At 44.1% G+C, this 23,950-nt stretch overlaps 1 protein-coding gene across 1 annotated transcript; it reads right to left on the bottom strand.

Moving 5' to 3' along the window:
* Positions 1–412: 412 nt before the first annotated feature.
* Positions 413–22,367, bottom strand: LOC131556705 (glycerol-3-phosphate acyltransferase 3). Its single transcript, XM_058803514.1, has 12 exons — positions 22,146–22,367; positions 13,068–13,134; positions 7,023–7,293; positions 6,474–6,548; positions 5,919–6,008; positions 5,633–5,726; positions 5,109–5,224; positions 3,979–4,034; positions 3,431–3,516; positions 2,879–3,007; positions 2,324–2,403; positions 413–1,524 (listed from the first exon to the last, which is right to left on the bottom strand). Exons 1-12 carry the CDS (start codon positions 22,284–22,286, stop codon positions 1,398–1,400), a joined length of 1,332 nt encoding a protein of 443 aa, XP_058659497.1. The 5' UTR covers positions 22,287–22,367; the 3' UTR covers positions 413–1,397.
* Positions 22,368–23,950: the final 1,583 nt, after the last annotated feature.

The following is a 23,950-nucleotide window of genomic DNA, read 5'->3' on the forward strand; positions in this document are numbered from 1 at the left end:
CAGCATTAAATTTAATTTATCTTTGCTAAAAGGAAAAGACTACTTAGAAATGAACTCAGCTAAAAATTTAGAAGCTCAGTTCTTTCCCAGTTAGTTACAGATTCATTAATTGAGTCTCCCTGATATGACTTGGTCCTATAATTTCAAGATGAGCCTGCATGATGAGTTACTGCTAGTCTAACAAGGATAAACACCAAGCCATCTATGTGCCTTAGAGTCAAAGGAGAGGGTAAAAAAGGAAAGAAAGTCAGGGTAGAAATCTGTAGAACTGAACTACAATTGGTCCTTTATGTCATTGATTGAAGTTTCCATGATTCTATGTTAGGTTCTCAGGAAGTATAACTTTTTTCATTATATAGAGAACAGTAGTAATGCCACACAAGACCCATTATAAATATAAAATTTATTTCTCATTACATTCAGACAGCAACATATTGCAGATTTGGACATGTCATGTCTCATATCAAAGCTGACTTACTAATCCTATGTTTATGGTTGTGATAGCTATTGCTAGCCCAGACAACACAAGATGTGTTTCTGGAGTGGCTCTCTTGAGAATTTCAAGCCATTAACAATAATTTTTGCAGATGGGCACTCTTGACAATCTACAAAGATTCATCTGTCATAGCCTACATTGTCCAACCTTTACTGTACCTTACCTTTACAGCTCCAGAGCTCAAGAAAGCAATTCCAACAACAGCAATGGACAGGGAGATTGAGGACTTGCCCCTTATCTTCCCTCAGGCAGCAGTTCTTAATAAAGTCAATACCATGTTATAAGGCCACCAAATTCCTCACATTCCGTGGTCAGCAGGGCAGCTCCTTTCCCATCCTGTAGGGTCTCTGCAACCCTTGCTTCCATTCCCTCCTTGCACATCCAGGTGCAAGCTAACAAAGAGTCAATCTCATAGTTCTGACAACATCCTAAAGCATATGATTTAAGTCATCTACAACAAAAAATCTGTGAGCAACAGGAAAATAAAAACACAAAATTTTGTTACGTTTAAACCTTTAAAGTACCATGAAAAAGAGGTATCTTCACAAGCAGTGTGCTGACAGCATTTGTTCAGTGTACTTCCCTTCATTCTTACCAACTCAGAAAAATTGGGGTGTTTTTTCATCTTCTAACTCTGCAAGCATTCAGCTTGGGAATACCAAGAGCTGCAGTGCATCATCACATGAAGATGGAGAGGGGCACAATAGTGAAAGAATGAACAGAGAAGAACACAGAGACACTGCCCTTGGCAGGCTCTGCACCAGCCATACAGAGAATATGAATACACACAATGAAGGATTTTGTTATCTTGCTCTATTTTTTGACTTTTTTTTTTTTAATTTAAAAAAAACACATTCCTGCTAAGGCTGGTTGTGCAAAGTTACTTTTCAAGAACCACCACTCAGTCTGACTCAGTTTCTGCAGACAGGCTTCCTACTGATCCATTTCTCACTAGCATTTTGCTGTAGTTCTTCTGCTGTTCTTCTTTGAAAGTATTTTTGACTTTTGCTCGTTTCAGTCCTCCATCCCTGGAAAGAGGGAACAGTAAACCATCAGGGCTGTAATGGCTATTGTTATCAAACTATGCAATACATTAAAACTCTACAGTTGATTAAGGTAGGTAATAAAGGCTTTTCTTCAGAACTTCTATAACATTCAATTTTAAGCAGGTTTATTAAAACCTTTACTTTGAGCACATAGCTTATGCAGTTCAAATTTTGAATTCAGCTCATTAAAGCAGCCTGATCATGTTGGTAACACGCTGTACCTATGATAGAAATCTTAGGCAGTCTGGGATGCTACTTCCCCAGACTGTAGTCAATTTTCTGCAATACTACAGCTGTGTCTTGCCTTATATTATTCAGAGCTGGGTCTCATAGTTGAATCTATTTGCTCACTCTCATCATCTGAATTTCACTCTCAAGTTTGTGCCACATGAAATCTAGGCATTATCCTGCTACTTTACTGAGGCAGGACATGAGAAGTCAGAGGAGAAAGGCTCAAGACCTGTTTAATTTTTTGTTGTTCATCAGATTTGCCAACAAACTTCACTTTTGCTACTTAATCTCGACATCAGAAACAACTGTGAATGGACCTACTTCAAAATCATCAAGCCTTTTAGATATGACTCACTGCATGCTATGTGCTCCAAAGACTTCATACATTTTTAACTTTCACATACATGCATGTGAAGTTACTCCATTGTTTTCCCTGAGTGGAATAAAGTGATGTTCAATGTTATTTGTCAGAAAGCTAAGGATGGAAGCACCCATCAGTCAAATTAATCACAAATAGTCCATGAATTCTAACAAGGAGGGCATCACTCACCATGGGAGTTCAGTCAGTCCTCCCTGGCGAGCAATGGCTGACCTCACTCTGTTGGCAAACTGAACAGCATCTTCATCTTCCTTCAAGAGCCACAAATTCAACATAATCAAAGAGAGAAGTCAATGGAAGCAGACTTTCATAACATTTTTTCATTTGCTGCCTCATCAAAATAGCTCACTTCCAAAATACCCATTCCTTATCATGCCAACATCATAATCTGATGTTCCCATGTGACAATAACTCACTTTTCCCCTGGAGTGTTGAAATTAGGAGAAAATTTTGCTTCAACAAGATGGAACATTACCATTATTGCTACTGTGAACAGCACTGTATTTACTGCTATCCTTTGTACATTTGATGCACTGCTGATGGTACTAAGCTGCATCAGGAAAAGGATAGTCCAATCATACATCAGTCAGCACTGACAAAAATCCAGTATAAAACCAATTTGGAGACATGGGGTGGGCAGAGGTTTTGAGGGAAAAAAAGAGTAGAAGTGCACTTGCAGACAGTCAAGTTTTTAAACAGCAGTCAGGCAACCAGATGCAGGATTACCTTTCTAACCATTGGTGGCAAGTACCACACATTGCAAACGATGGCCCAGCTGGTCATTATTCGCAGCAGATAACTCACGATATTGTATTTGCTGCTGTTCCAGAAGGCATCTCCAAACTGAGGATCATACTGCAAAGGATCACAAAAAACAATTGATTGAGCCTTTCCCCAGACCATCACAGCCTCTCAGACCTGGGATTACATAACAAAACCAGCAGCAGACGTCACCCATTTGCCTGAACAGCCAAAAGAATTAAGTCTGCTGTGAGCAGGATGCTTCCCTTCAGCACTGGGAAGGACTAGCTGGATTTCTCTTCCTTCCAACTTTCTGCAGGAAGGAGCTGACCCCATCAGGCCTACCAGCCAGACTCAATAGGCCAAAGGACTTAACTCTAATTTCAGCCACTTATTCTCCAGGAGTCATCCACAGCATCCACCCAATTGCCAGAGCTACTGTGCTTTTAATAGCAGCTGCACTGAGACAGCTTCCTGCCCCTCTGACAAAAAGCCATCCCAAACTCTGAAATCCAGCAGCCAGCTATTTCCACTTACTTTGATTGCAACAGGATAGATTGTCCCTCCTATTTCAAAGCTCCCCTTTTTGAACATCATCACAGATGTATTGTTTATGCAGGTACCTGTCCAGAAGACAAAGTCATTGCTTCACACAGCCATTTCAGTACAACACAACATCCACAGACAGGTCTTACCCATAAAGAGCTTGCATTTGCTGCTCACTGAGTTAAGCATCTCCCCCCTGCTTACTTTTAGCCTTTGTCTTGTGACTGGCTCCCTGAATGAAACCAGAAGGTGTGCAAGACAAAAATCACAATGCTGCAGTTAAATCTGTAGCACAGCAAATTAATAATCTCAGGGCAAAATAAACAATCTTCCCCTTCTTCTGCCAGGAGAATCAACATCCAGAGACAATATTGTGTTGTCTCCATGTATATTCATCTTATATTAAAGATGAAAACCAGGAATGTCCTAACAAAGTTGAAGCCAGAGGTGAAGATAGACTTGAGCAGCAGAACTTGAGCATGAAAAGAGAACAGGAATGACATCTACACTGAATGGAGATAAGCAGTTCAGCCTCTTACCTTCTGGAAAAATTAAGATTGGGAGCTTGCTTTTATCTGCCACATGTTCCCTGAGTCTGTGGAAGCAGAAGGAAAGCTTAAAAAAACAGCTCCTTTCCACTCTTCTTTCCCCAGGCAGGTGCATTAAAAATACCTTTATATATTACACATGTATGAAACCAAAGCTTTCTACTAGACACTAATTTGCACTTGCCTTTTTTTTCCTATACAAACTGAAGCTTTGGGCCTTAGAACCCTGGAGCATTACATTGATGCAATATCCCGTTTTCCTTCCCTTGCATTATTTTACTAATGTCTGTCAGAGAAGCCAACAATTATATGCCATTAACTAACTCTGATCCACTCAACCTTCGAGAAATTGCCTAAGAAAAAAGCATATTGATGCAGCCTCCGCTACTTAACAGCATATTCCTTAAAAGGGGACTTCTAAATGCCTACAGCTCAGTACTTGAATAACACTTGGACAATTTGGCAAAACTGTCCTGCTGTGCAGAGGCCAATAAGCCAGTGAAGAAGTTAATCTGTCAAAATTAACCTAATTACAAATTAGGAAGAATTTTTATCCCTGTACTACAGTGTTCATAGGTATGCTTTTGGTGACATCCTGCAGAAAATCACTTTTGTACCCAACTTACATCCTTATAACAAAACATTTTGCCTTTCACCCAAACAAATAAGACTTTTTATTTCTAGTCATTCACAATTTCCAGTGATACTGACTTTTTGTAACAAAAATCCAATTTTATCATCAGTATTTCTCTTCAACAGAAACTACCAGAATTTAAGTATCTTCATATTGTTTCCAAGTACACACCTGAATTCATCAAATATTAATTATTCTGCTGATTGCTTCCCAACTGAGATATTTTGTGACAGTCTGCAATCCAAAGCTTCCCAGAACCTTTGGTCTAAACCATGGCACACTGCATAAATGCTTCAAGCCTTCCCTGATGACCTGGGAACCTGACATTTTCACCTCAGGGTACTGCACCAAAGCCCACACAAGCAAGCACACTCAGGTCATTCTGAGTGATGCAGTGTGCTGCACACCACCCCTGTAACTCATTCCCAAATCCAGGTCTTTGCCTGCCCAATGCCTGTCCAGGGAGGCAGCCCAGCACACATGTCACCTTTTTGTCACTAGATGGCGGTCCTTCATCTCGGAGCGCTCGAACCAGACGTGGGGACAGGCCTTGACCGTGGCTCGCTGGATAATGCCCATCAGCCCACCGTGAACCTGGCCCACCTGCAAGCCCAGCAAGGCACATCAGCATGTGAGACACCTGAAAGGCTCAACTTCCTCCTCTCCACCCCTCCAAAAGCATCCAACAAACACAAATGCACCGGGAGGCTGCAAGCCAGATTGAGCAATGACCACAGAACTGTTAAAATGCATTCACTTGAAAGAATCGAGACACTCACATGGTACTATCTCAGGTACTTCAACAGAAGAGTTAGGTATTGACAGTCCAAGAACAACTTCTCCAGCACATAATATAGACCAATTTCAACATAATTTACATTTTTCCCCACTGACCAGTGCTCAAGCAAACGTCACTGCTGTGAAAATTAAGTACTGAAGTCCACAAGCAACACCCCACAATCTTTCCCTCTCCTGGTCCCTTTGCTGTTGTTATCTTAGGTCTCCTCATACCATTGCATAGCATCCATCATTTGTCAAAATGATCGCATCTATTGGTGATGTATGGTTGGCAACACAAATTCCTCCTTTCTGAGGTCTGTTTTCCCTGAAATTACATATTTTTTGTTAGACTGCTAGTGCATTAAAGCACCACATTACACACCAAATAGTTCCATTAAGCTGTCAGGTGAGTCAGCCTCTAGAGTGTGACATCAACTTGCAGCTCAGGAGAGAGCAGTCCCCATTTTCAATGGGATGTCACACACATATAAGCATATACACACTTTTGCTCACTCACTTGTTATGGTAATGGATAGTGCCAGACAGAGCTCGGACAAGGATGCGGGAGCACGTGAGGTGAACCACTTCGCTCAGGTAGTTTTTCACCCTGAAAGAAATTAGACAGCTGAAACATCCTGGAAAGTAGCAAGCACACACAATGTTCTCCAGCCTACTCAACACAATTCAGGGCTGAAATCTTCCTGGTATTCTGGAGCACAGAGGGATGTTCCCAGCTCTACCAGCAGCTCAGCCAAGATACATCATGCCCTTGGCACCACTTTGCTAGGCAAGGCTGTCCTCTCTCTGCTGGGTGTTTTTCATCCCAACACTACTACCTGCCCTACAATGTCCCATTTGAGTATCTCATGCCAGCAGGAGGAACCCATCAGAAATCATCAACCTCAATGCCAAGAACCCAATCCCAGCCCAAATTCAAAATGCCACTAAAACAGAGTCCACAAATTTGTGGGTGGAATGGACTATTGGTAGTCTGTTATAGGTAAAAATCTGTCCACTCCAGTGTTTGCACTGATGCAACTTGGAGAGTTCATCCCTCACACACAGAACCTACCTGCCATTTGGCAGCTGTCCCACCACAGTTGTTCCTACAATCATTGACGTAATCCCAATGGCAGCGAGGCTAAAGCTACAGACAAAACAGACATTAAACCTAAGTAAGTACCTTTGCTCATTGTAATAACACTTTCCCCTCTTTAAAATGGAAAGGGATTGCAGAAATTAAATTATTCCTCAGATACTTGATATATGGAGTTCTTTAACTCAACAATTCCCTAACCTGTTGCTTAAAGTCATGGTGTAGCAAAGGCAGCAGATCCAGATACTCCCATGCACACAGTGTCAGGGAGCTTTAGAGCTTACATTTATTTTGCTAATACACATCAGCTTAAGGGAAACATTCATGCAAAAGATGACCAGCAGCTCTACTCTACTCTCCACAGCAAATAAGTGCTTCTTAACGTAAAAGGAGCCTTTAAGGACGTTAATATTTTATATCTGCCAATGCTGCTTTTGGGTTAAAGAAAGCTGAGATGACATTTACCAAGAAAGCACAAATTTACCCATCCTCAGGCTGACAAAATCCCTCAGCACCAGAGCTTACCGTAGGGGCAGCAGGATGCAGTAGCGCACTACCACCCCAATGACCCACACGACAGTCAGCCTCAGGCTGATGTAATGGAAGTTGACATTAGTTCTTGTGAGCAGATTCCAGGAGAGCAGCTCTTCTGAGGAAAATCGCTGAGTGACTTCATCTTCCACAATAGCCTCCATCCCCTTTCTGCAGAAGTAAAAAATGTGGGAGAATTCGAAGTCTGCTCGATGCAGAAGAGCAATTTCTTTCTCCATAGGCGTTTCATCCCTTTCAATGATACCTTAGGAAGGAAAAGGGTAACCAACTGAGAAAATAATTCTGTGATGTAACCAACAGTCATCCCCCAGATCACTAGTCACTTTGCATTACTCAAGAAGACAAATTTACTGTCAGAGCCCCTCCTAGGACAGGAAGTGAAGCTGTGCAGCTGACCACAGCATACCCTGCAGGAGGCCACTTCCAGCTCCCCTTCCTCACAACAACACCTTGAGCAGCAACTATATCAAGCTCTGTTACCTACTGAACATGAAGCAAGAAGGCAAACCCTTTCCCACCATCTGGCGTGTTCTCAAACTTTATTCAGGACTTTCTTATGCTTTCAGGAGAAACCAAGTGAGAGCTTGGCCTTTTCATTCCCTCCTGTGCTCTGTGTATTTAAAGGCATTCAATCTCCTTGATGGAGGCTTCCCTACTCCCATCTTGTCTGACATTCTGGTGTCCCACAGCCACAGCACTGCCAAAGCCCCAGACCACCAAACTGTGCATGGACCAGCTCTGAACCAAACACACCTCCCTGCCACCACAGCACAAATATTTTCTGTAAGTACAGACAGATCACACTATTTTTTTTTATTTTACTTAAAATCAAACAAAGAAAAACTCTCCAAAACACTACATCAAAGAAAATTGTGCTTAAAGGAGCCTTGATTTAGTTCAGCACCAACAACTGTTTCAGCTGAACTCTGACTACATAATGCCTGGAGAGAAACCTGGAGACTTCACAACTGCAGCACAAACAAGAAGTATTCCCATCCCTCCAATCTGTTCATTTTTTAAGCTTATGGTCTGATAAGCACAAATTTCTCATCAGAGCTTTCAAAGGCAAGAACAAATTGTGTAAGCTAAACACAGATCAAGTAGTTGCTTGCTTGTAAGCAAGTCTGGCTCCAGAAACTGATGACCAAAGAAATCTAGAGTAACAGTTAACCAGAACAACCATCCCCTGAGACACTCAACTTGGATTACAGAGGTCCAAGTTCAAGTTGCCACTCTGTCAGACGCCCTCTGATAAATTGCATAATCTCTGTGCTTCCATGCTGAGTTAAAAAAAAAGCACCCAATTTCGTCAAGCTACTAGGAACTTTCCACATCCTAGAATGTGTTCCTCCCAGTTAAGTCTTGTCAGCAGAAAATCTCTCAGTATATTTCCTGTGCCAATAATTGTAACATTTAAATTACAAGTTATCGCACATACGGATATGGCACATATGGGATAACATGGGAAGCCTCAAGATACAAATCCGACAAACCACTGAGGTAAATACTGAAGAACAACACTGCTACAAAACCTACTGGCACCTTCAGCATGGAACCTGGCAGGCAGAACTCCCAATTGTACCAGCGGGCCACCTCACTGCATTGTCCTATGACAAGCCTACAAATACAAACCATTAGTATGGCACACCCAGAAAGTCACATGCCCTTCAGGATCTAAATTATGCAAGCACGCATCACATCAAACACTTACCAAAATGGACTATGCTTATGTCATATGTTAAACCCAAATCAGTGATCTAGCTTTTGATTCAATTTTTCTCGCACTCAGAAAATCTCCAAACTGTGAAATACCCAGGACTGTAGGTGAGTCAGTGCAACCTGCCTGCTCCACGCTGCTGGAAACAGGTTGTAGGCAAGAAACCAGGGGAACGCTCCAGCACCCATCACACAAGTAGCACCCCTCTCTCTAGTTCCCAGAGCTGGGAATGGTTCCTCTTCATCCAGCTGTTATCCTTCCCCCTTATTCAGCACCACTCACACAGATGGCCCATCTAGCTCCAGCTTCTCAGCTGAACCCAGCCAGCAAGCTGAGACAGCAGGGCTGGAATGTCCAGCCTCATCAGCCTGTGCTGTCCTTGTCACATAACACCCCATGCACCAACTGCCCTGCAGCTTTGGGACAGCTCCTCCAAGCCAAGATCCTGGTGGCACGTGAAGGTATTACAAACAGAATTACACACACGCTGCTCTCTCTGGTGACCTACTCTCTCTGGTGATGTACCTGGCCTTCTCCTAATCACAAGTCACACTTAATGGCCTTTAATCCCTTGGCCACAGGCACAGCTGAGCTGGCCAAAGACAGACCTATGCAGGAGTACAGCAAACATTAGTCTCAACAAAAAAAAAAAAAAAAAAAAAAAAACAAAAAAAAACAACACCACAGCACTAACCCCAAGCCTTCAAGCTCACATACTCCAGTAAACTAATTATACCAGGCTCAAATTTAACACCATCTACTTACAAAGCAAGTAGATCTACTTAGTAGTATCTAGTAATTAGCTCCTTAGTAGTATCTACTTATGTAGTAACTAGATACTACTAAGATTATTTGCATAAGCTTTTCTTTTATTGAATGTCATTTTCCAATCTCTTATTGGCATTTTTGTCATTTTTAAACCCACCACCTTGAAGACAACACAGCCAGCACCCACATGGAGAGCTGAGAACTGGTTATTCAGTTACAGTGAGATAGACACCCACCCTCCAAGCACCTACTCAGCCAAGAGCTACCACTGGGTCCAGCACACACTGCCCTCTAACAGAGAAAGATCTTGAGGTCACAGCATCGCATAATTCCCCATGTAACTACACCAGTCAACTTTTCTCTTGAAACTATTGCTTATCACCCAACCAACACAGGGGCACCGGCAGCCCTTTCTGCCAAAAGATGTAAAGCACAGTGGATTTGATGCTGCAGAGAAAGGTGGTGTCTCTTCAATCATGTCCACTTGGTTTTGGGGTTGGTCTTTTTTTGTTTGATTTTGTTTGTTTTTTTACTGAGGGACAAAATTTCAGTGTTTGGGGAGGACCATTTTTGCTCTGCCAGGGAACAGGAGAACTTGACTTTGAACATAAAGTCAAGTACTCTCTTCTATCCTGACCCAACTCCTAGTACTGGCTGATTTCCCTGACTGACTGAGTACAGTGAGTCAGGGAAATCTTATGACTGGTCAGGGAAATCGCAAGAGATGATACACACATCCGTATAGCACTTACACATAGGTGCGTACACACAGAGAAACATTTACCTTTACCCTGTTTTAATCAACTACTCTGTAATTCATTATCAGCAGGAGTTTCTCCTCCCTCAGTAAATATTGTGTAATGCAATTGGGCCTCTGTCTGATCATGTTCTGTCACCTCAGCAGACTTATATAATGCACTGTTAGACCTAGACCTGCCCTGGCCCTCAAGTGCTTTCTTCCACAGCCAGGAACTCCTAATCACAAGTCAGTTACTCCTATGCTTTAAAAATTCCCAAGAGCAAGATATGGAGCTCAGCTTGGCATCACATGTCTCCCCATACTTTCTCAAGTAAGGAACAGTTAAGATTCCAGCTTCCGACAGAAAGAGCCACCTCCAGTGGGGAAAGATTTTAACTTATTTCACATACATGAAGGACATTAAAAAGGCCTTCAGGCTACCATTGTGATTGTGTATCCCCATCCCTAAGACTGCTTGAACATAGCCTGCATGCAATCATCTATATTAATTACCTCAGGCCATTTTTACTATCTCTAATGGTCCTCCAGACAGCAAAGTACACTCAACTTTGTGCAGGCTCTGAACTACAGCACATATTAACACTACACACCCCTCAGCTGCAGGAGAAAAAGCTACTTGTAGCTTTTTATCAAACATAGTTCAAAGACCAATCTACTAGCTAGGACCTCCCTCCCTTGACGTTTGTTTACTAGAGAAGAAATAACCACGTGTAAGAATGATCAGATGTCTAGGAGGATGACAGCTCCCACTGGGCAGCTAAAGCAGCACAGTAGGGTCTCTTGCCATCTCACTGGCCCATGAAGTGATGGGGCACTATCAGCCTTACAGGAAGAAAAAGGATCTTCCTGCATCATTGGCAGGGAAGCAGACAACATGTCACTGACAATTACCATAAAGGACCGCTAACCTTGCCTTTCCCCCTTTCCTCCCAAAAAACCCCACAACTTTCAGGACACTGGTGAGTGATATAGGATGTGCTTTTTCTCAGCCACTTGCAAGTCAGCAACTAAGCAAGACAAGTTTTAACCTATTTCCAGAGGTGCTGTGCAGTAACTACAGTTTATTGTCAGAGATGCTGACACCTGCTGCCATGGAATGCAGTTGCACACCTGGCCTGCAGACAGTGATCCCAGTGTTTGCAGCATTGATAAGCATATCCCTTTGGAGCTGAAACACACATACCCGGCTCAGCAATTCAGTGCCCACTACTGGATCATGTTCACATGAGCTAATCCACAGGCTCAGGTAACAGCTGACTTGTCTGCTAACTGGCAGGCTGGGCCTGCTTCCAGTTGTGCAGCCTAAGGAAGGAACACACAGAAAATGCTCACACTGCTGCCAAATGCTGTCAGAATAGAGCAATTGAATAACAAAACTGAAGCATTCGGGAACCAGGAGGAAACCAAGTGCTGACTGCAATGCTTTGTTCAGCCTTCTCCTGTTTCCTGGGCAAACTCAGGCTTCTCTTATGGCTCCAAAGTCAAAGACAACTCTGACCTACTACAGTCTACCACAACTCATACACAGTATGGGTTAAGATATAGTTAAAGAACTAATTTCAAAACCAGGCTAAAGGAAGAAAGATGAAGCAACTTTTCAGCTGTCTTTCTACAGACAATGCGTGCAAGAAGTTTGGCAAACACTGATACTAACTCCAGAGTAAAAGGTCAATAGCAGCAGACTGAAAAAAAGACAAGCCCACTACACACTTTCAACTTACAGTCCTACCATAGAAAAAGCACCGAGCTTGGGAAAGAAAGGTGCTGTCCAACAAACACTTAGACCTCTTCAGAGAATATTTAAGTGCACTCTAATGCTGTTAGGACTGAGATAGTTTGCCAGCAACCCTAGAAGCATCAGGGTATAGACAAATTTCAAGATGAAAACTAACCTCATATTTAAACACAAAAATTTGTATCAACTAGGAACAGTCTTAAGCTCTACTTTGTTTTGGTAAATTTCATGTCGTTTCATGCTCTTCACTTCCTCATCCCCTGATTTTTCAAAGACTCAGTATGAGCCAGTAAAGGCAGCATTTTATACTGCACAAACTGTTTGCTAGCCAGTAGCATTGCAAAACAATTTGATATGTAAGTGTGCTGGCTTTCAGTGGGGTAGAGTGAATTTTATTCAGAATAGCTGGTATGGGGCTGTGTTATGGATTTGTGCTGAACACACAGTTGATAATACAGGGATGTTTTTGTTATTACTGAGCAGGATTTACAGAGCCAGGAGCTTTCCTGGTTTTCATACAACCAGGCCAGTGAGGAAGCTGGGGGTGCTTGGGAGAGTAGGAGGAGACACAGCTTGGACAGGTGACCCTAAGTGACCTTCCAGACCATACGGCATCATGCTCAGAATATAAAATGGGAGGAAAAAGGAGGAATGCAAGACATTGATGGTGTTTGTCTTCCCAAGTCACTGTTACCCATGATGGGGCCCTACTCTCTGGCCTGCCCATGGGAAAGCAGGGAATTCATACCTTGTTTTGCTTTGCTTGTGTGTGTGACTTTTGTTTTCCCTGTTAAACTGTCTTGATCTCAACCCATGGATTTTCAGGCTTTTACCCTTGTGATCGATCCTCTCCCCAGTCCCACTGGGGCAGTGAGTGAGCAGCTGCCTGAGGATATACCATGACTTTCAGTGAGCATGTAACACCCACCTCTTCTCAGATTATCCCATGCACACACCTAACTGCTTCATCTGAGAAGGCCTCAGTACTCCAACATGACAACATGAGTCTCACCAATGTGATTTACCCCAAGCTCTCACCAGTGGCAGAAGGAGTCCGTGGCGGCTGCGGCTTTTTGGCACCTTTTTGTAACCGGATAGTGGCCCACTGTTAAACAGAATGAAAACATCATTTCACACATGCAGTATTCACTTAAGGAAAAAAGTCACCAAAAAAACCCAACAGTTAGCCAAAGACACACTGTGATTTTCAAAGAATATCTTCGTCAGGTAATCATCATTCATCCTCCTCAGATCTGTCCACAAACACAAACCCATACACAGCTCTTATGAAGAAACTCAGAGTAATTAATAATAATTAAAAAAAACAAACCAAAACAACACTCAGTGCTAGTCAGTACTTCTCAACTCTGCTTTCAGTCTTCAGAGAGCCACACCTGTTTCAGTTCCAGTTCACAGCCACCAAGAGCCTGAAAGGCCTCAGTCAGCCTTACTACTGCCACAGCAGCCACTGAATCCAGGCCACAGGGAAAGCCCCAGAAGCTGAGCTGGACACAAGACACACGCAGAGTACGTGTTCACAAAGCTGACAGACATAGCACAACCCAGACTGTCTCCTTTCAGAGTTTCATCATACTGAGAAAAAAAAAAAACCAAAAAAAACGCCCAAGAAGTTCTAACTGGCTTAAGTGAAACTGAAGCCTGCACACAGATGATTTCACTAAAAACCAAAACCAGTATTTGCACTCATGAGAAATTTTTATTAAATTCAGACTCAACCCTAAAAGGATAGCACCCAAGAACTTTCCAAGCTGAACAAACCTGACATTTCCCTTGACTCTGCAATTGCTCATTTCTTGGCATCTTCACAGAATCATAGAATGGTTTGAGTTGGAAGAAATCTTAGAGATCACCCAGTTCCAACCCCCTTCCATGGACAGGAACACCTTCTACCAGATCAGGTTGTTCAGAGCCCCATCCAGCCAGGTCTTGAACACCTCCAGGGTTGGAGAGTCCACAGCTTCTCTGGTCAGTGAGTTCCAGGTGCCTTCTCGAGGCTGTACAACCTCAACTCTCTCAGCTCTCATTCTGAAGCTCTAAGCAGCAGGAAAACAGGCCAATTCACCAGCTTTGGGGTGAGCTAAAGAGAGCCCCTTCCTTCTCAGTTCTGCTGCTGCTAAGGCAACAGCTCTTCCAGGAATTAATTTTAACTGGATATGTATTGAAGCTGCTCCAGTGACATTTGTTGCCTCCTCACTCCTGGAGATACAGCTGCCACAGTCCCCAAGTTTGTTGGACTTGCCCATGCCTCCCGTGCAGCAAACAGTAGGAATAACTCAGTTCTTCTGTAGTACTCAAGTACCTTCAGTAACTTTCTGACTACATTCTAATCAGTACTGTGCCCATAAAAGTTCTGGGAAATACCAAACCAAAACAATGTTCAAGGAAGAACCTATTCAGAGCACTGTCATTTTACATTTTGTCTATGGAATGGATTTGGGGGGTACAGAGGGACCAGCAAACACATTCACACAATCATTTCTGACCAGACTTGAATCACTGCATTCAACAAATTAATATCTCCACAAACAGCTAAGTCACTTATCACATAGAACAATAGCATATTTGGCTAATGGTCTCAGCCATACACACCAGCAGAAAAAAAAAAGTTTTCATCTTTCAAATCCTCTCAAAGGGATAATTAAAACCTGGAAGAACACTTCGGTGCTCGAAAGAGAATGCAACACTACCTTCAGAAAGCTCTTGCTACAGAAATCCTGCAGTTTTGGGTTCATTCTAGACTGTGTGAAAGCTTGAGCCTCAGCACAAATCAGGAGGACCCAGGTTATTGAGACAGGCGTTTGTAATGCACAAAAGCTTGCAACTCCCCCTATACTGCAGCATCTTGACATTTTGCTATGCAAAGGCAGCAGTGCAATCTTCCCAAAGCAGAGAAATTGCAGGGTCATGTAACTCAAGTCAGTTTCCACTGCTCAAATACATTTATCAACCCTATTCAGAAAAGCCCCTTTCTTCTTCCTAAGTGGCCTGACCTTTGCTCCTCATGTCCCTCTAACTCCAGAAAGGTGCAGCAACCCACCCAGGGGATGGAGGAACAGTGGCAAAGAGAAAGCCTGGAGAGGACAGTTCCCTTTGCACCCTACCTGTGCCCTCCCAGGAGATGGGAGCACTGCCACAGGCCTGACAAGAGTGCAGCATCATGTACAAGGGTTGCACCGTGTATTCTGGGGGACAACTGACTTCTGCTCCACCAGTCAATGGCTGAGGCATTCTTACATTCCATGCCAGGTCTCTTAGGGGATTTAAGCACACTTAATAAAATAAGCCATGATGAGACCAGCTCTCCCTCTTGGTCAGGAGCATTTGGGCATTCCTAAGGACCCACATCTATCAGATGACACAGCAAAACAAGTTTTAAGTTCTCTGTCAGCTTTCTTCTTACCTCAATACCATATTTCCAAAAACTATGTATGTTCCAGCAACCAAGGAGTAAGAAATTAGAAATTTTTACTTAACATCTAATTCTTTCACATATTCTCAGGCACCTGAATTAAAGGCATTACCATCAAAGCCAGAATCTCAACTTTGATCAAGTGAAAAGCTTGTTTGTATCCAGGCTGGGAAACAAAAGAGACACCACCCACACTAATGTGAGTAACTCTCCTTCCTTCCTGCTAATTGGGGATATGTGCCATCCATCACTGGTTCCTACGCTGAAGGACAACAAGGTTATGCTACAAAGAGCTATCACAATGTGAGCTGATCCATCCCACAGAGGAGAAAAAGGTGTTTGTGTATTAGAGATCAAAGCACGAAACAATTACAAGCCATAGTCTCCCTTCTACTCAGGAAATGAGCAAAAAGCAGACTGGCAAGGCTTTTGGATCTCTCAGTAACACTGGCACAAATCTAAGTGGCTTCTCCCAGCTGGTGCTGAGCTGGCAGTCCCAAGGACCTTGGTGCAGACCTGTGTTTTTAGCAGGGTTTCTTGAGGCAGCTTTGGGGAATAAATACAAAACATCAGGCTCCTGAACAGATTAAAAACAGTTCTACAGTGGGGCTACCCAATGGACTGGAAATGTAAAGTAGCTTGAATGCTTTAATTACACAATGCAGAATCTGAAGATACCACACTTCACTAGGCAAGGAAAACAACTTTCCCCTGAAAAGTTCTCCCTCCTTATCCTCCTAGAAAAGTCCTCTAATTTATCAGCACCTTTAAAATAAAAACTTAAGTGGCCAAAAGATCAAATTCACTTACACATCACTAAGCAACTGCCACACATAGAGGACCTATGCAGTACTTGAGAAAGATAGTTGTCTGTTTAGCAACTGTCTTACCTGGAGTTAGGAAGGGTTTTTGATATCTCTTGTGAATGTGTGATTCTTGCCTCTGAGGTCTGACTATGTCCAAAGCCAAGCCTGACATGTCATTTCATGAAAGCACGTCTAGACATTCTTTGCTGGGACCAAAACACAAATCATTAGGAACACCTCAAAGTGTTGCCTGCTCTCCTAAGGAATGGGGCTCCGCCTTTCACCTCATTTACCACCTTTACACCACCTCTGACTTAACAATGTTCAACAATGTTTTGGAAGGGAGAGATGACTGAAACCTGCAATCACATAGAGACAGACCACTGGGGTTCCTCTTTTAAAAGCACCGCTGGATCAGAGCCAAAAGTTCACGTGTTAGTTTAGGTGAGCACTCCTCCTTGGAATCTCTCCAAACCTCAGCAACAACAGAAAGATTGCAGAGCACATCCCACACATTGCCACCTTGCTTAACACAGCAAGGTCTGCATGCCAGTTGTTGAGCTGTTCTGTGTGAGGAAAGAACACCAACACCACCAAGAGGAGCAGTCATTTCCGAGTCAGGGCAAAACGTCCTGTCTCACCTCCCATGCACTTCTTATTCTGATCGGACACCCCTGGCACTGCCTCCAAGGAGCTTCCCAAATTCCTCCACACACAGGAGTTGCATAGCAAGTCCTTCCTGGTGGACAGGTATCCAATGAGCAATTACGAGTCCAGCTTTATAGGATAACACCAATGGCATCAGCAAAAGGAATGCCAAGCAGCTTCTTTTACAGCAGCCTCACAAACTTCTACTTCAAGGCAAGCTGCTGTTATTTTTTCAACAGCATTTGATTTTAACAGTGTTCACATGCTGTAAAACAGAGAGCAGTTTCAGACAAGAGCTGTTGATCTGGAATATGGCACATTAATTACTGACGCTATTACAGCAAAGGGCAACCACCAGCTCTGCCAATCTTACTGATGTACAAGGACTCTTGAGTTTTAAATCTGTGGTAAACATATATATAGGCCTTCAAAGGACTGGGTCTACAATAATATAGGCCAGGGATTTACTTCAAGATTCTGCACAAAATTTGCTAAAATATTATTCCAAAAGTCAGCATGAGCCCTATAACAAGGATGCATCGTTCACACCAGGCATGTCTCCAAGACACGCTTCTCATTACCATCTGAGCTGGCAGCTTTCAGAGCTCTCTCGGATTCTCCTCTGCCCAGCAGTCCTTGAAGGATACCAATTACACAGACAGAGGCCTTCACTGACTGTGCAATGACATTAGTCAGCAAAGTTTGCTGCTGAGGCCAGTGAGTTACACAAGCAGCAGTCAAAGCCCACAAAGATTCATCTATTTGTCAGCTTACATCCTCTTCTCCATTCCCTACCCTCATGCCCTGCACCACACAATCCTGATGGTGCCTTATGGGAAGAAGCTGCAGCCTGGCATACCTAGGACAAGAGCATCAGTCCATCCCACCAGCCCTGCACAGCTGCAATCTCCAGTTTGACCAGAGGCACTGAGAGGTCCTTTTTCCCTCATACCTAGGTCCATTCATATTGCCAAGGTCATCTGCAACACAAGGAACTTGGGCTTAACCTCCAGCTACAGAATACACTCTTGTGCAGCAAAAATACATTCCCTACAGGCAGCCCAATACAGTACCAGGAATTGCTTCTGTTACGAGGGGCTGCTCTTAAACCCCATGGGTCAGTTACAGGACTGGAACAACACCTACAAGTGCAGCATCTGCTGTGCATTACAGCCAGCAAAAGCAGCCACACAAGAAGCACTCTCTGCTCACCACAAGCCCCCACAAAAAGCCTCCAGAAACTGGGAAGGGGAGTGCACTAAAAGTGCTTGCAGCCATCAACAAACCATTAGTCCAGAAACAGACAATAATGTGATGTTAGTTAATAGCCAGGTTGTTTGTTTCCTGACTCAAATGTGACCTGAACACCTCACTTCCCTCAGGCTTTCTTGTTTCCTCATGTTTCACAAGCATTATGCACCACACAGTTTTAAAAACACATGAATTTTTCCCATTAGAAAGGGCAAGAAGGGCAGTCTTTACAAAGTGCTGCTGACAACTCTACTGTCTCAGGCAGCAAGGCACACCCCAAAAAAAACCCCATCAGACTAGAAAAAAATCCTCAAGTATTTAACAAGCTGAGCTGCAATCCATCCAAGCAGAGATCATCACTGGGAGGGTGCATTGCTACTGCCAAATATATAGACACATTGCCCAAACTAGTCCTACAGACTTTCTACAATCTGATGGAAATAGAGAAACTGATCCTATGGGACAGTGACTGCTCTATGGGCCTCAATGAAAGACCAAGGACTTGCTGAAAGGTTGGATTCTCCAGTGCTTAGCAAGACACCTCCAATGGCATGTTTGCAGGGGCCTCGACAGCCCCAAATCATATTAAGAGTTCACAAGAGGCAATGGATTAAGACAGAGCATAAATGAGACCAAGAGGTAAAAATGCACTAAATTTAAAATTGGAAGGAATCTGTTGATGTTGAAAAACAAACAGGGAGTAATGCAGCATGCTGTGATGACTGCAAGAGACAGTCCCCAGCATTTCAGCAGTAGAGAATATTTCTGTGGCAAAAGACTTGACAAGCATCAAGACAGCAGCTGCCTAGTCCAGACTAGCTCCTCATAGGGTCAAACAGCTGCTAGAGATGTGTCTGCAGCAGTACTCCCACATTTTAAAAAAATATACTAACATGGTGCCAGAAATCCTTCTATTAACACTGGAAGGAAAGCCACAGACAAAAATGAGCAAACTCCTAAAAGTTTGCTGTGTTTGGTAAGGCAATTCAGGAGCAAGTTCATGCACTTTGAGGAATACCCACATGATGGGGGAAGGAGGCTTCCAAATAGCAAGTGCTGTCTGCTGAGCTTCTGCAGCACAACTTTCTACACATTTTACCTTATCACGTGGAAAAAAATACAATCACATAGGAAAAAATATATCCACACAAGGCTGGTAATCCCTAGTGCAGTACTTAAGGGTCAAATGCAACCCAACAGCAGCACATCCTCATCTGTACATGCTGTGTTTTCTTAGCAGCATGTGTTTGCTGAGGCAGCTCAGCAGAGAGAAAAATCCATTGTGCACCAACTGATGTCCCTTGTCAGAAATGTCAGATGGTCGAAGTACAAAAACACTTTGTTCCTAAAAGGAGCTTCCCCCTCCCTTTCCTCAGATCATGCTTGCAGCACCAAGAATAAGTTTCTGCCCTCCTGAAACAAGCAGAAAAAGGTGGTTTTTTTAATTGGCAGGAAAAAATTCAAGCACAAGCCCCCATCATCTTAACTTGCTCCATCCCACAGCCTATACAACAATGAACACCACAGACTCATTCTTGGATGTTTTGTTTTGTCTGATACGACCTGAAGAGGTATCACAGCAAACTCTAGAATTGTCCCTGAACTGTGGACAGACTTGGGCCCTCAAAACAGATTGATTTGAATAAAGCAGACTTTGTAACCTGACAACACAGGCCATGTAGGAAACATACCACAGTCACTGTGCCCTTCCACTACACCAAGACACGGGATACAAACAGGCAAAGCCAGGGTATCACCGGGGATGCACAAACAGCCACCACTTCTCAGACAGTTCCTGTAATCTGGCCTATTAAAGAGGCAACAAAAGCAGCAGCACCTTGACTGAACACTGTGCAGGTGCCTCCTCCTGGAAAAGAGGGGAAAAGGCCTGAGAAGATCCGGGGAGTGGAAAAGGAAGCTTAAGGAAGCTAATAAGTTAACACTGCTGAAAAAGGCCTCAGCCGGCAGAGACTTCAGCATTCTGTGACTTCACAGAGCCAAAAGCTCTTATCAGGAGAAAATGTGCACACTCCATTCAACATCCCAGGGAGTCGCAGACACTCAGCCAGCAGCACATTTCACTGTTAACACAATAGTATTAATAACTATCCCTTATAAAAGAAATACACCTTCCCAAATTATTTAAATAACCTATGTCTTAAAAGTTTGTCATGGAAGGATACAGTACTTTTCCCAATATTACTCTGATTAATATCCACAGTTTAGATATTACACATCAGGCCCTCCTGCAGGTGCTGCTGGGACCTGGCTGCAGACAGTCGTCCTCTGTCAGGCTTCTAACCAAGACAGACCTGTGAGCAAATGAAGAGGAAACATCCCACAACAAACCACTTCCTTCCAGGGATTATCCCCATGCAAGTATTCTGAGGACTAAGTATTCATAGGCAAAGCAAGGCCAGGTTGAGATAAGCTGAATACCTGGGTGCACTGAGCTTCTTCACTCTCCCATAGCAAGTCAAATTCAGCTGACTCTTCTCAGAATACTATCCAATTTTTCATTGCCTTTTCTTTATAGATACATTATTTTATATCATATATATGTCCAATATAATTATGCATTAATAAAAATTTTAATATATTGAGCAGCATGCAACTCCAGAAAGTATTTAATGCAAAAGTAATGGTAACTCGAGAAGTCATTATTTCCTCCCTTAGGCAATAGGAGAGCTCTCACAATTAACCACCATCAATATGCTGCCAGATACATCTCCACAATTTTGCCCAAAACATTTTGAGTCACTTCTTGTTGCAACCTTTGATGACACTAAAAAATAATGATTAATGATCTACGAATAAAGAATGTAAATTGTGGTTATTCAAAGGTGAAGGCAAGTCATCCAAACAAGACTATCTCACTAGGCCATCTGAATTGCTCCCTGAGGCCAGGGTGATCTTTACCTCCTCAGCTCCTGCTATTCAAATCCTTTTTTCCACTAACAATTCGCATCTTCTCTCTTCAACATTTATCCTGATACCATTCACAGTCCCAGAAATTACTTACAGCAGACTCATTCTCACCCAAAAGCCTAAAAACATTTTGCCTTAAGATGCATTTAACAAATGCTGATTTAATAGGTGGAATTTTTTTAGCCAGGCACTGAAGTACAGGAACAAGGCTTGCCTAAAAGCCTCGAAGAACAAGACGAAATTAGACAAAATCTACTTTCCATAGTCACGTAGTGATGCATGTTGCACAGTCACTGAGTGTGCTGTGAGTCATTCAACTTTTCCTCCTTACAGCTGTTTCCGTGGTTTGGGTACCCCTCCTCCTTGGAAAAGGCGTAGTAAAGATTCAAATCTGATCACGTCCAGCAACAATTTCAAAACACCCTTGCTCACCACTACCATAAGCTTCAGAAGGAGGGTTTTCACACACATATTAAATATGCCCCACGCAGAAAGCAGTTCCTCTGCGAGAAACTGGCTATCCCTGAGAATTGAGAGGCAGATGGCAACTAAGGTAGTGCACATCTCAACGGGGATGGGAGTCCGCGTTTCTGAGCATCAGCACTTCTGGCAGCAGACCTTTACACCCTCCGAGAGCATGACCCGGCATCATTCTCCCCAGGTGGAGCACAGCTGCCACAGCGACAGCCTCGCCCAGGCCATGGTACAGCCTTAGGTAACGAGGTTTGTTCCGCTCTCCTGCGGCTCCGGGGACAGCGCTCCAGAGCCTACACAGCTAGAAATTTAACACAGATCTCCACTTTTACTTGAGGGCTTTAAGCCCGAAGCTACAGCCGGGCAGAGCTGATGCCAGGCAGGACGTGACCCACGCGCTCTCCCCTACAGAAGGACACGGTGGGACCGGAGCGCACAGACGCCCCTCCGGGATATCCAGCCCCGGCCTGAGGGAGCCGTGCCCGGCCCGCCTGGGCCCGGGGGCAGCGAGCGAGGCGCAGCTCCGCGGGGAACGCAGCGCCAGGGACATCCCCCTTCTCCTCCAGAGCCCCCGCCTACCTCCAGCGTCTTCATCAGCACCCACATATAGGCTTCAGAGATGCCCAGCGAGATGCCCAGAGCCGAGGGTAGCACGATGAGCCCGAGCACCACCGCCATCCACACGGCGCCCACCTGCCCCAAGGCCCACACGACCTCCATGGCGCGCAGGGCCGCGCAGCGCCAGCGCCAGCAGCGGGGCCCGGGCAGCGCCGCCTCCCGCCGGCCCTAAAGGCCCGCGGCCGCCCCGGCCCGGCCCGCCTCGCTCCGCCCCGGCCCGCCCCGCCCCGCGGGGCATCGTGCTCCCGGCGACCGCTGGGGAGCGGCTGGGCTGGTGCGAACAGCCGCCCCTTTTCGGTGGTGCAGGTTTGGAAGCCGTGTGCCTCGGGAGAGGGCGCCCGCGGGGCGGGAAGCCGCCGAACCCGGGGCTAGCGGACGGCACGGAGGGCTCCTGCTGTGGGCAAAACGGCTCCAACGGGGGCGGGAGGGAGCGCGGCGGCCCTGCCGTGGCCAGCCGGGTGCCTCGAGGCAGCAGCGGGGGCTGGAAAGCCCTAGGAAGCCCGAAACGAGCAGCTCAGAGTGCAAAAATGGAAAGGAAAACTGGGGAAAGCTCGTGGGTGTGTGAATATCAGAGGACAAGTAAAGAAAGGAAAAGGGGCAAGATCTGCGCTGGTCCACCTGTGTTTTCCTCCTGATTTGAGCAGGGAAGAGGGATTCGCTGAGGGTCCAGCTCCCACCCCAGCGTTAGGGCCTCTCCAAGAGAAAGTAAACTGTGAAAAACGCCAATCACTTGTTTTTTAAAATTTTAAAAGTTTAATAGTAATAAAATGGTTAAAAAAATAGTAACACAATTAGAGTAATAACAATTTGGACAAATTGAATTAAGACAATATGACACAATAAAAACAAAGAGTTATGGACGTCCGGGTGCCTTTTTGTGGGCATCACGAGCCCGAAAAAGACCCCTGCTAACAAAGGTTTAACCCTTAAAAACAATAGCCCATTGCATATTCTTACACTTCATACATGATGCATACAGTCCATTCAAACACAGGATTTTGTCTGGTCATTGTCAACTTCTTCCTTCTAATCCTAACAGCGCCTTCAAGGTGGAAAGAAGTTCGTTTCTGCTGATAAGAAGGCAATAAATTCTTTTCCCTGAAAGATTTAGGTGTCCTGTGGCTGCTATCTGGTGGAGTGCCTCATTCCTTTCTTTAAAAAAACCCCACTAACATAGTTCTTATTTTAAAAATTTTTATAACCTAAAACTATATTTAACACAGTACTTAAGAGAATTAATACAGCATTTCTTTCTAACACAACACATATAACATTCATTTTAATATTTGCAAAAATCCAATCATAAAATACATGCATTTTTCACAGAAATTTGGTGGCACCTGGCTGGAGGAGGGTTTGCCTGCCCCGGCCTGTGCACAGCCCGTCCTACAGCGCTTGGCATGACACAATCCAGGAAAGCAATGTTAGCAGAAAAAGGCTGAAGAGGGATGTCAGCCCAAAGCATCCCAGGGAAAGGGAATAACACAGTCTTCCCAGAAAAAGACAGTCAGCATATTTTTGTGTGCATCTTTCATAACTGTTTCAATAGAAATGGAATGTTTGGTCTGCCTCTCCACATTTGAGCGACCAGAAATATATCTGAGAGCCAAGTGCTTAGGATTCAATGAAAAATTGAATCTGAACTAGAGTCCAAGAAGAGTTCCAGGAGAGCCATGTGGACAAGGGCATTGCTTTCTGGCTCCTGTTTTTGGCTCTGGTGTCTCTCCTCCTCCTCTTTGCCTCATCTGGTTAAATAATTTCTCTGA

This window comes from Ammospiza caudacuta, chromosome 4, assembly GCF_027887145.1.
Source record: "Ammospiza caudacuta isolate bAmmCau1 chromosome 4, bAmmCau1.pri, whole genome shotgun sequence".
Taxonomy (NCBI): Eukaryota; Metazoa; Chordata; class Aves; order Passeriformes; family Passerellidae; genus Ammospiza; species Ammospiza caudacuta.

Excerpts from the sequence above, each read along its gene's own strand:
- LOC131556705 (XM_058803514.1), bottom strand. The coding sequence starts at position 22,286 with ATGGAGGTCGTGTGGGCCTTGGGGCAGGTGGGCGCCGTGTGGATGGCG. Across the intron at positions 3,008-3,430 it reads TCTATCCTGTTGCAATCAAA|TATGATCCTCAGTTTGGAGA; the intron begins GTAAGTGGAAAT and ends GATCCTTTGCAG. Across the intron at positions 2,404-2,878 it reads TGCCACCAATGGTTAGAAAG|GAAGATGAAGATGCTGTTCA; the intron begins GTAATCCTGCAT and ends TGGCTCTTGAAG.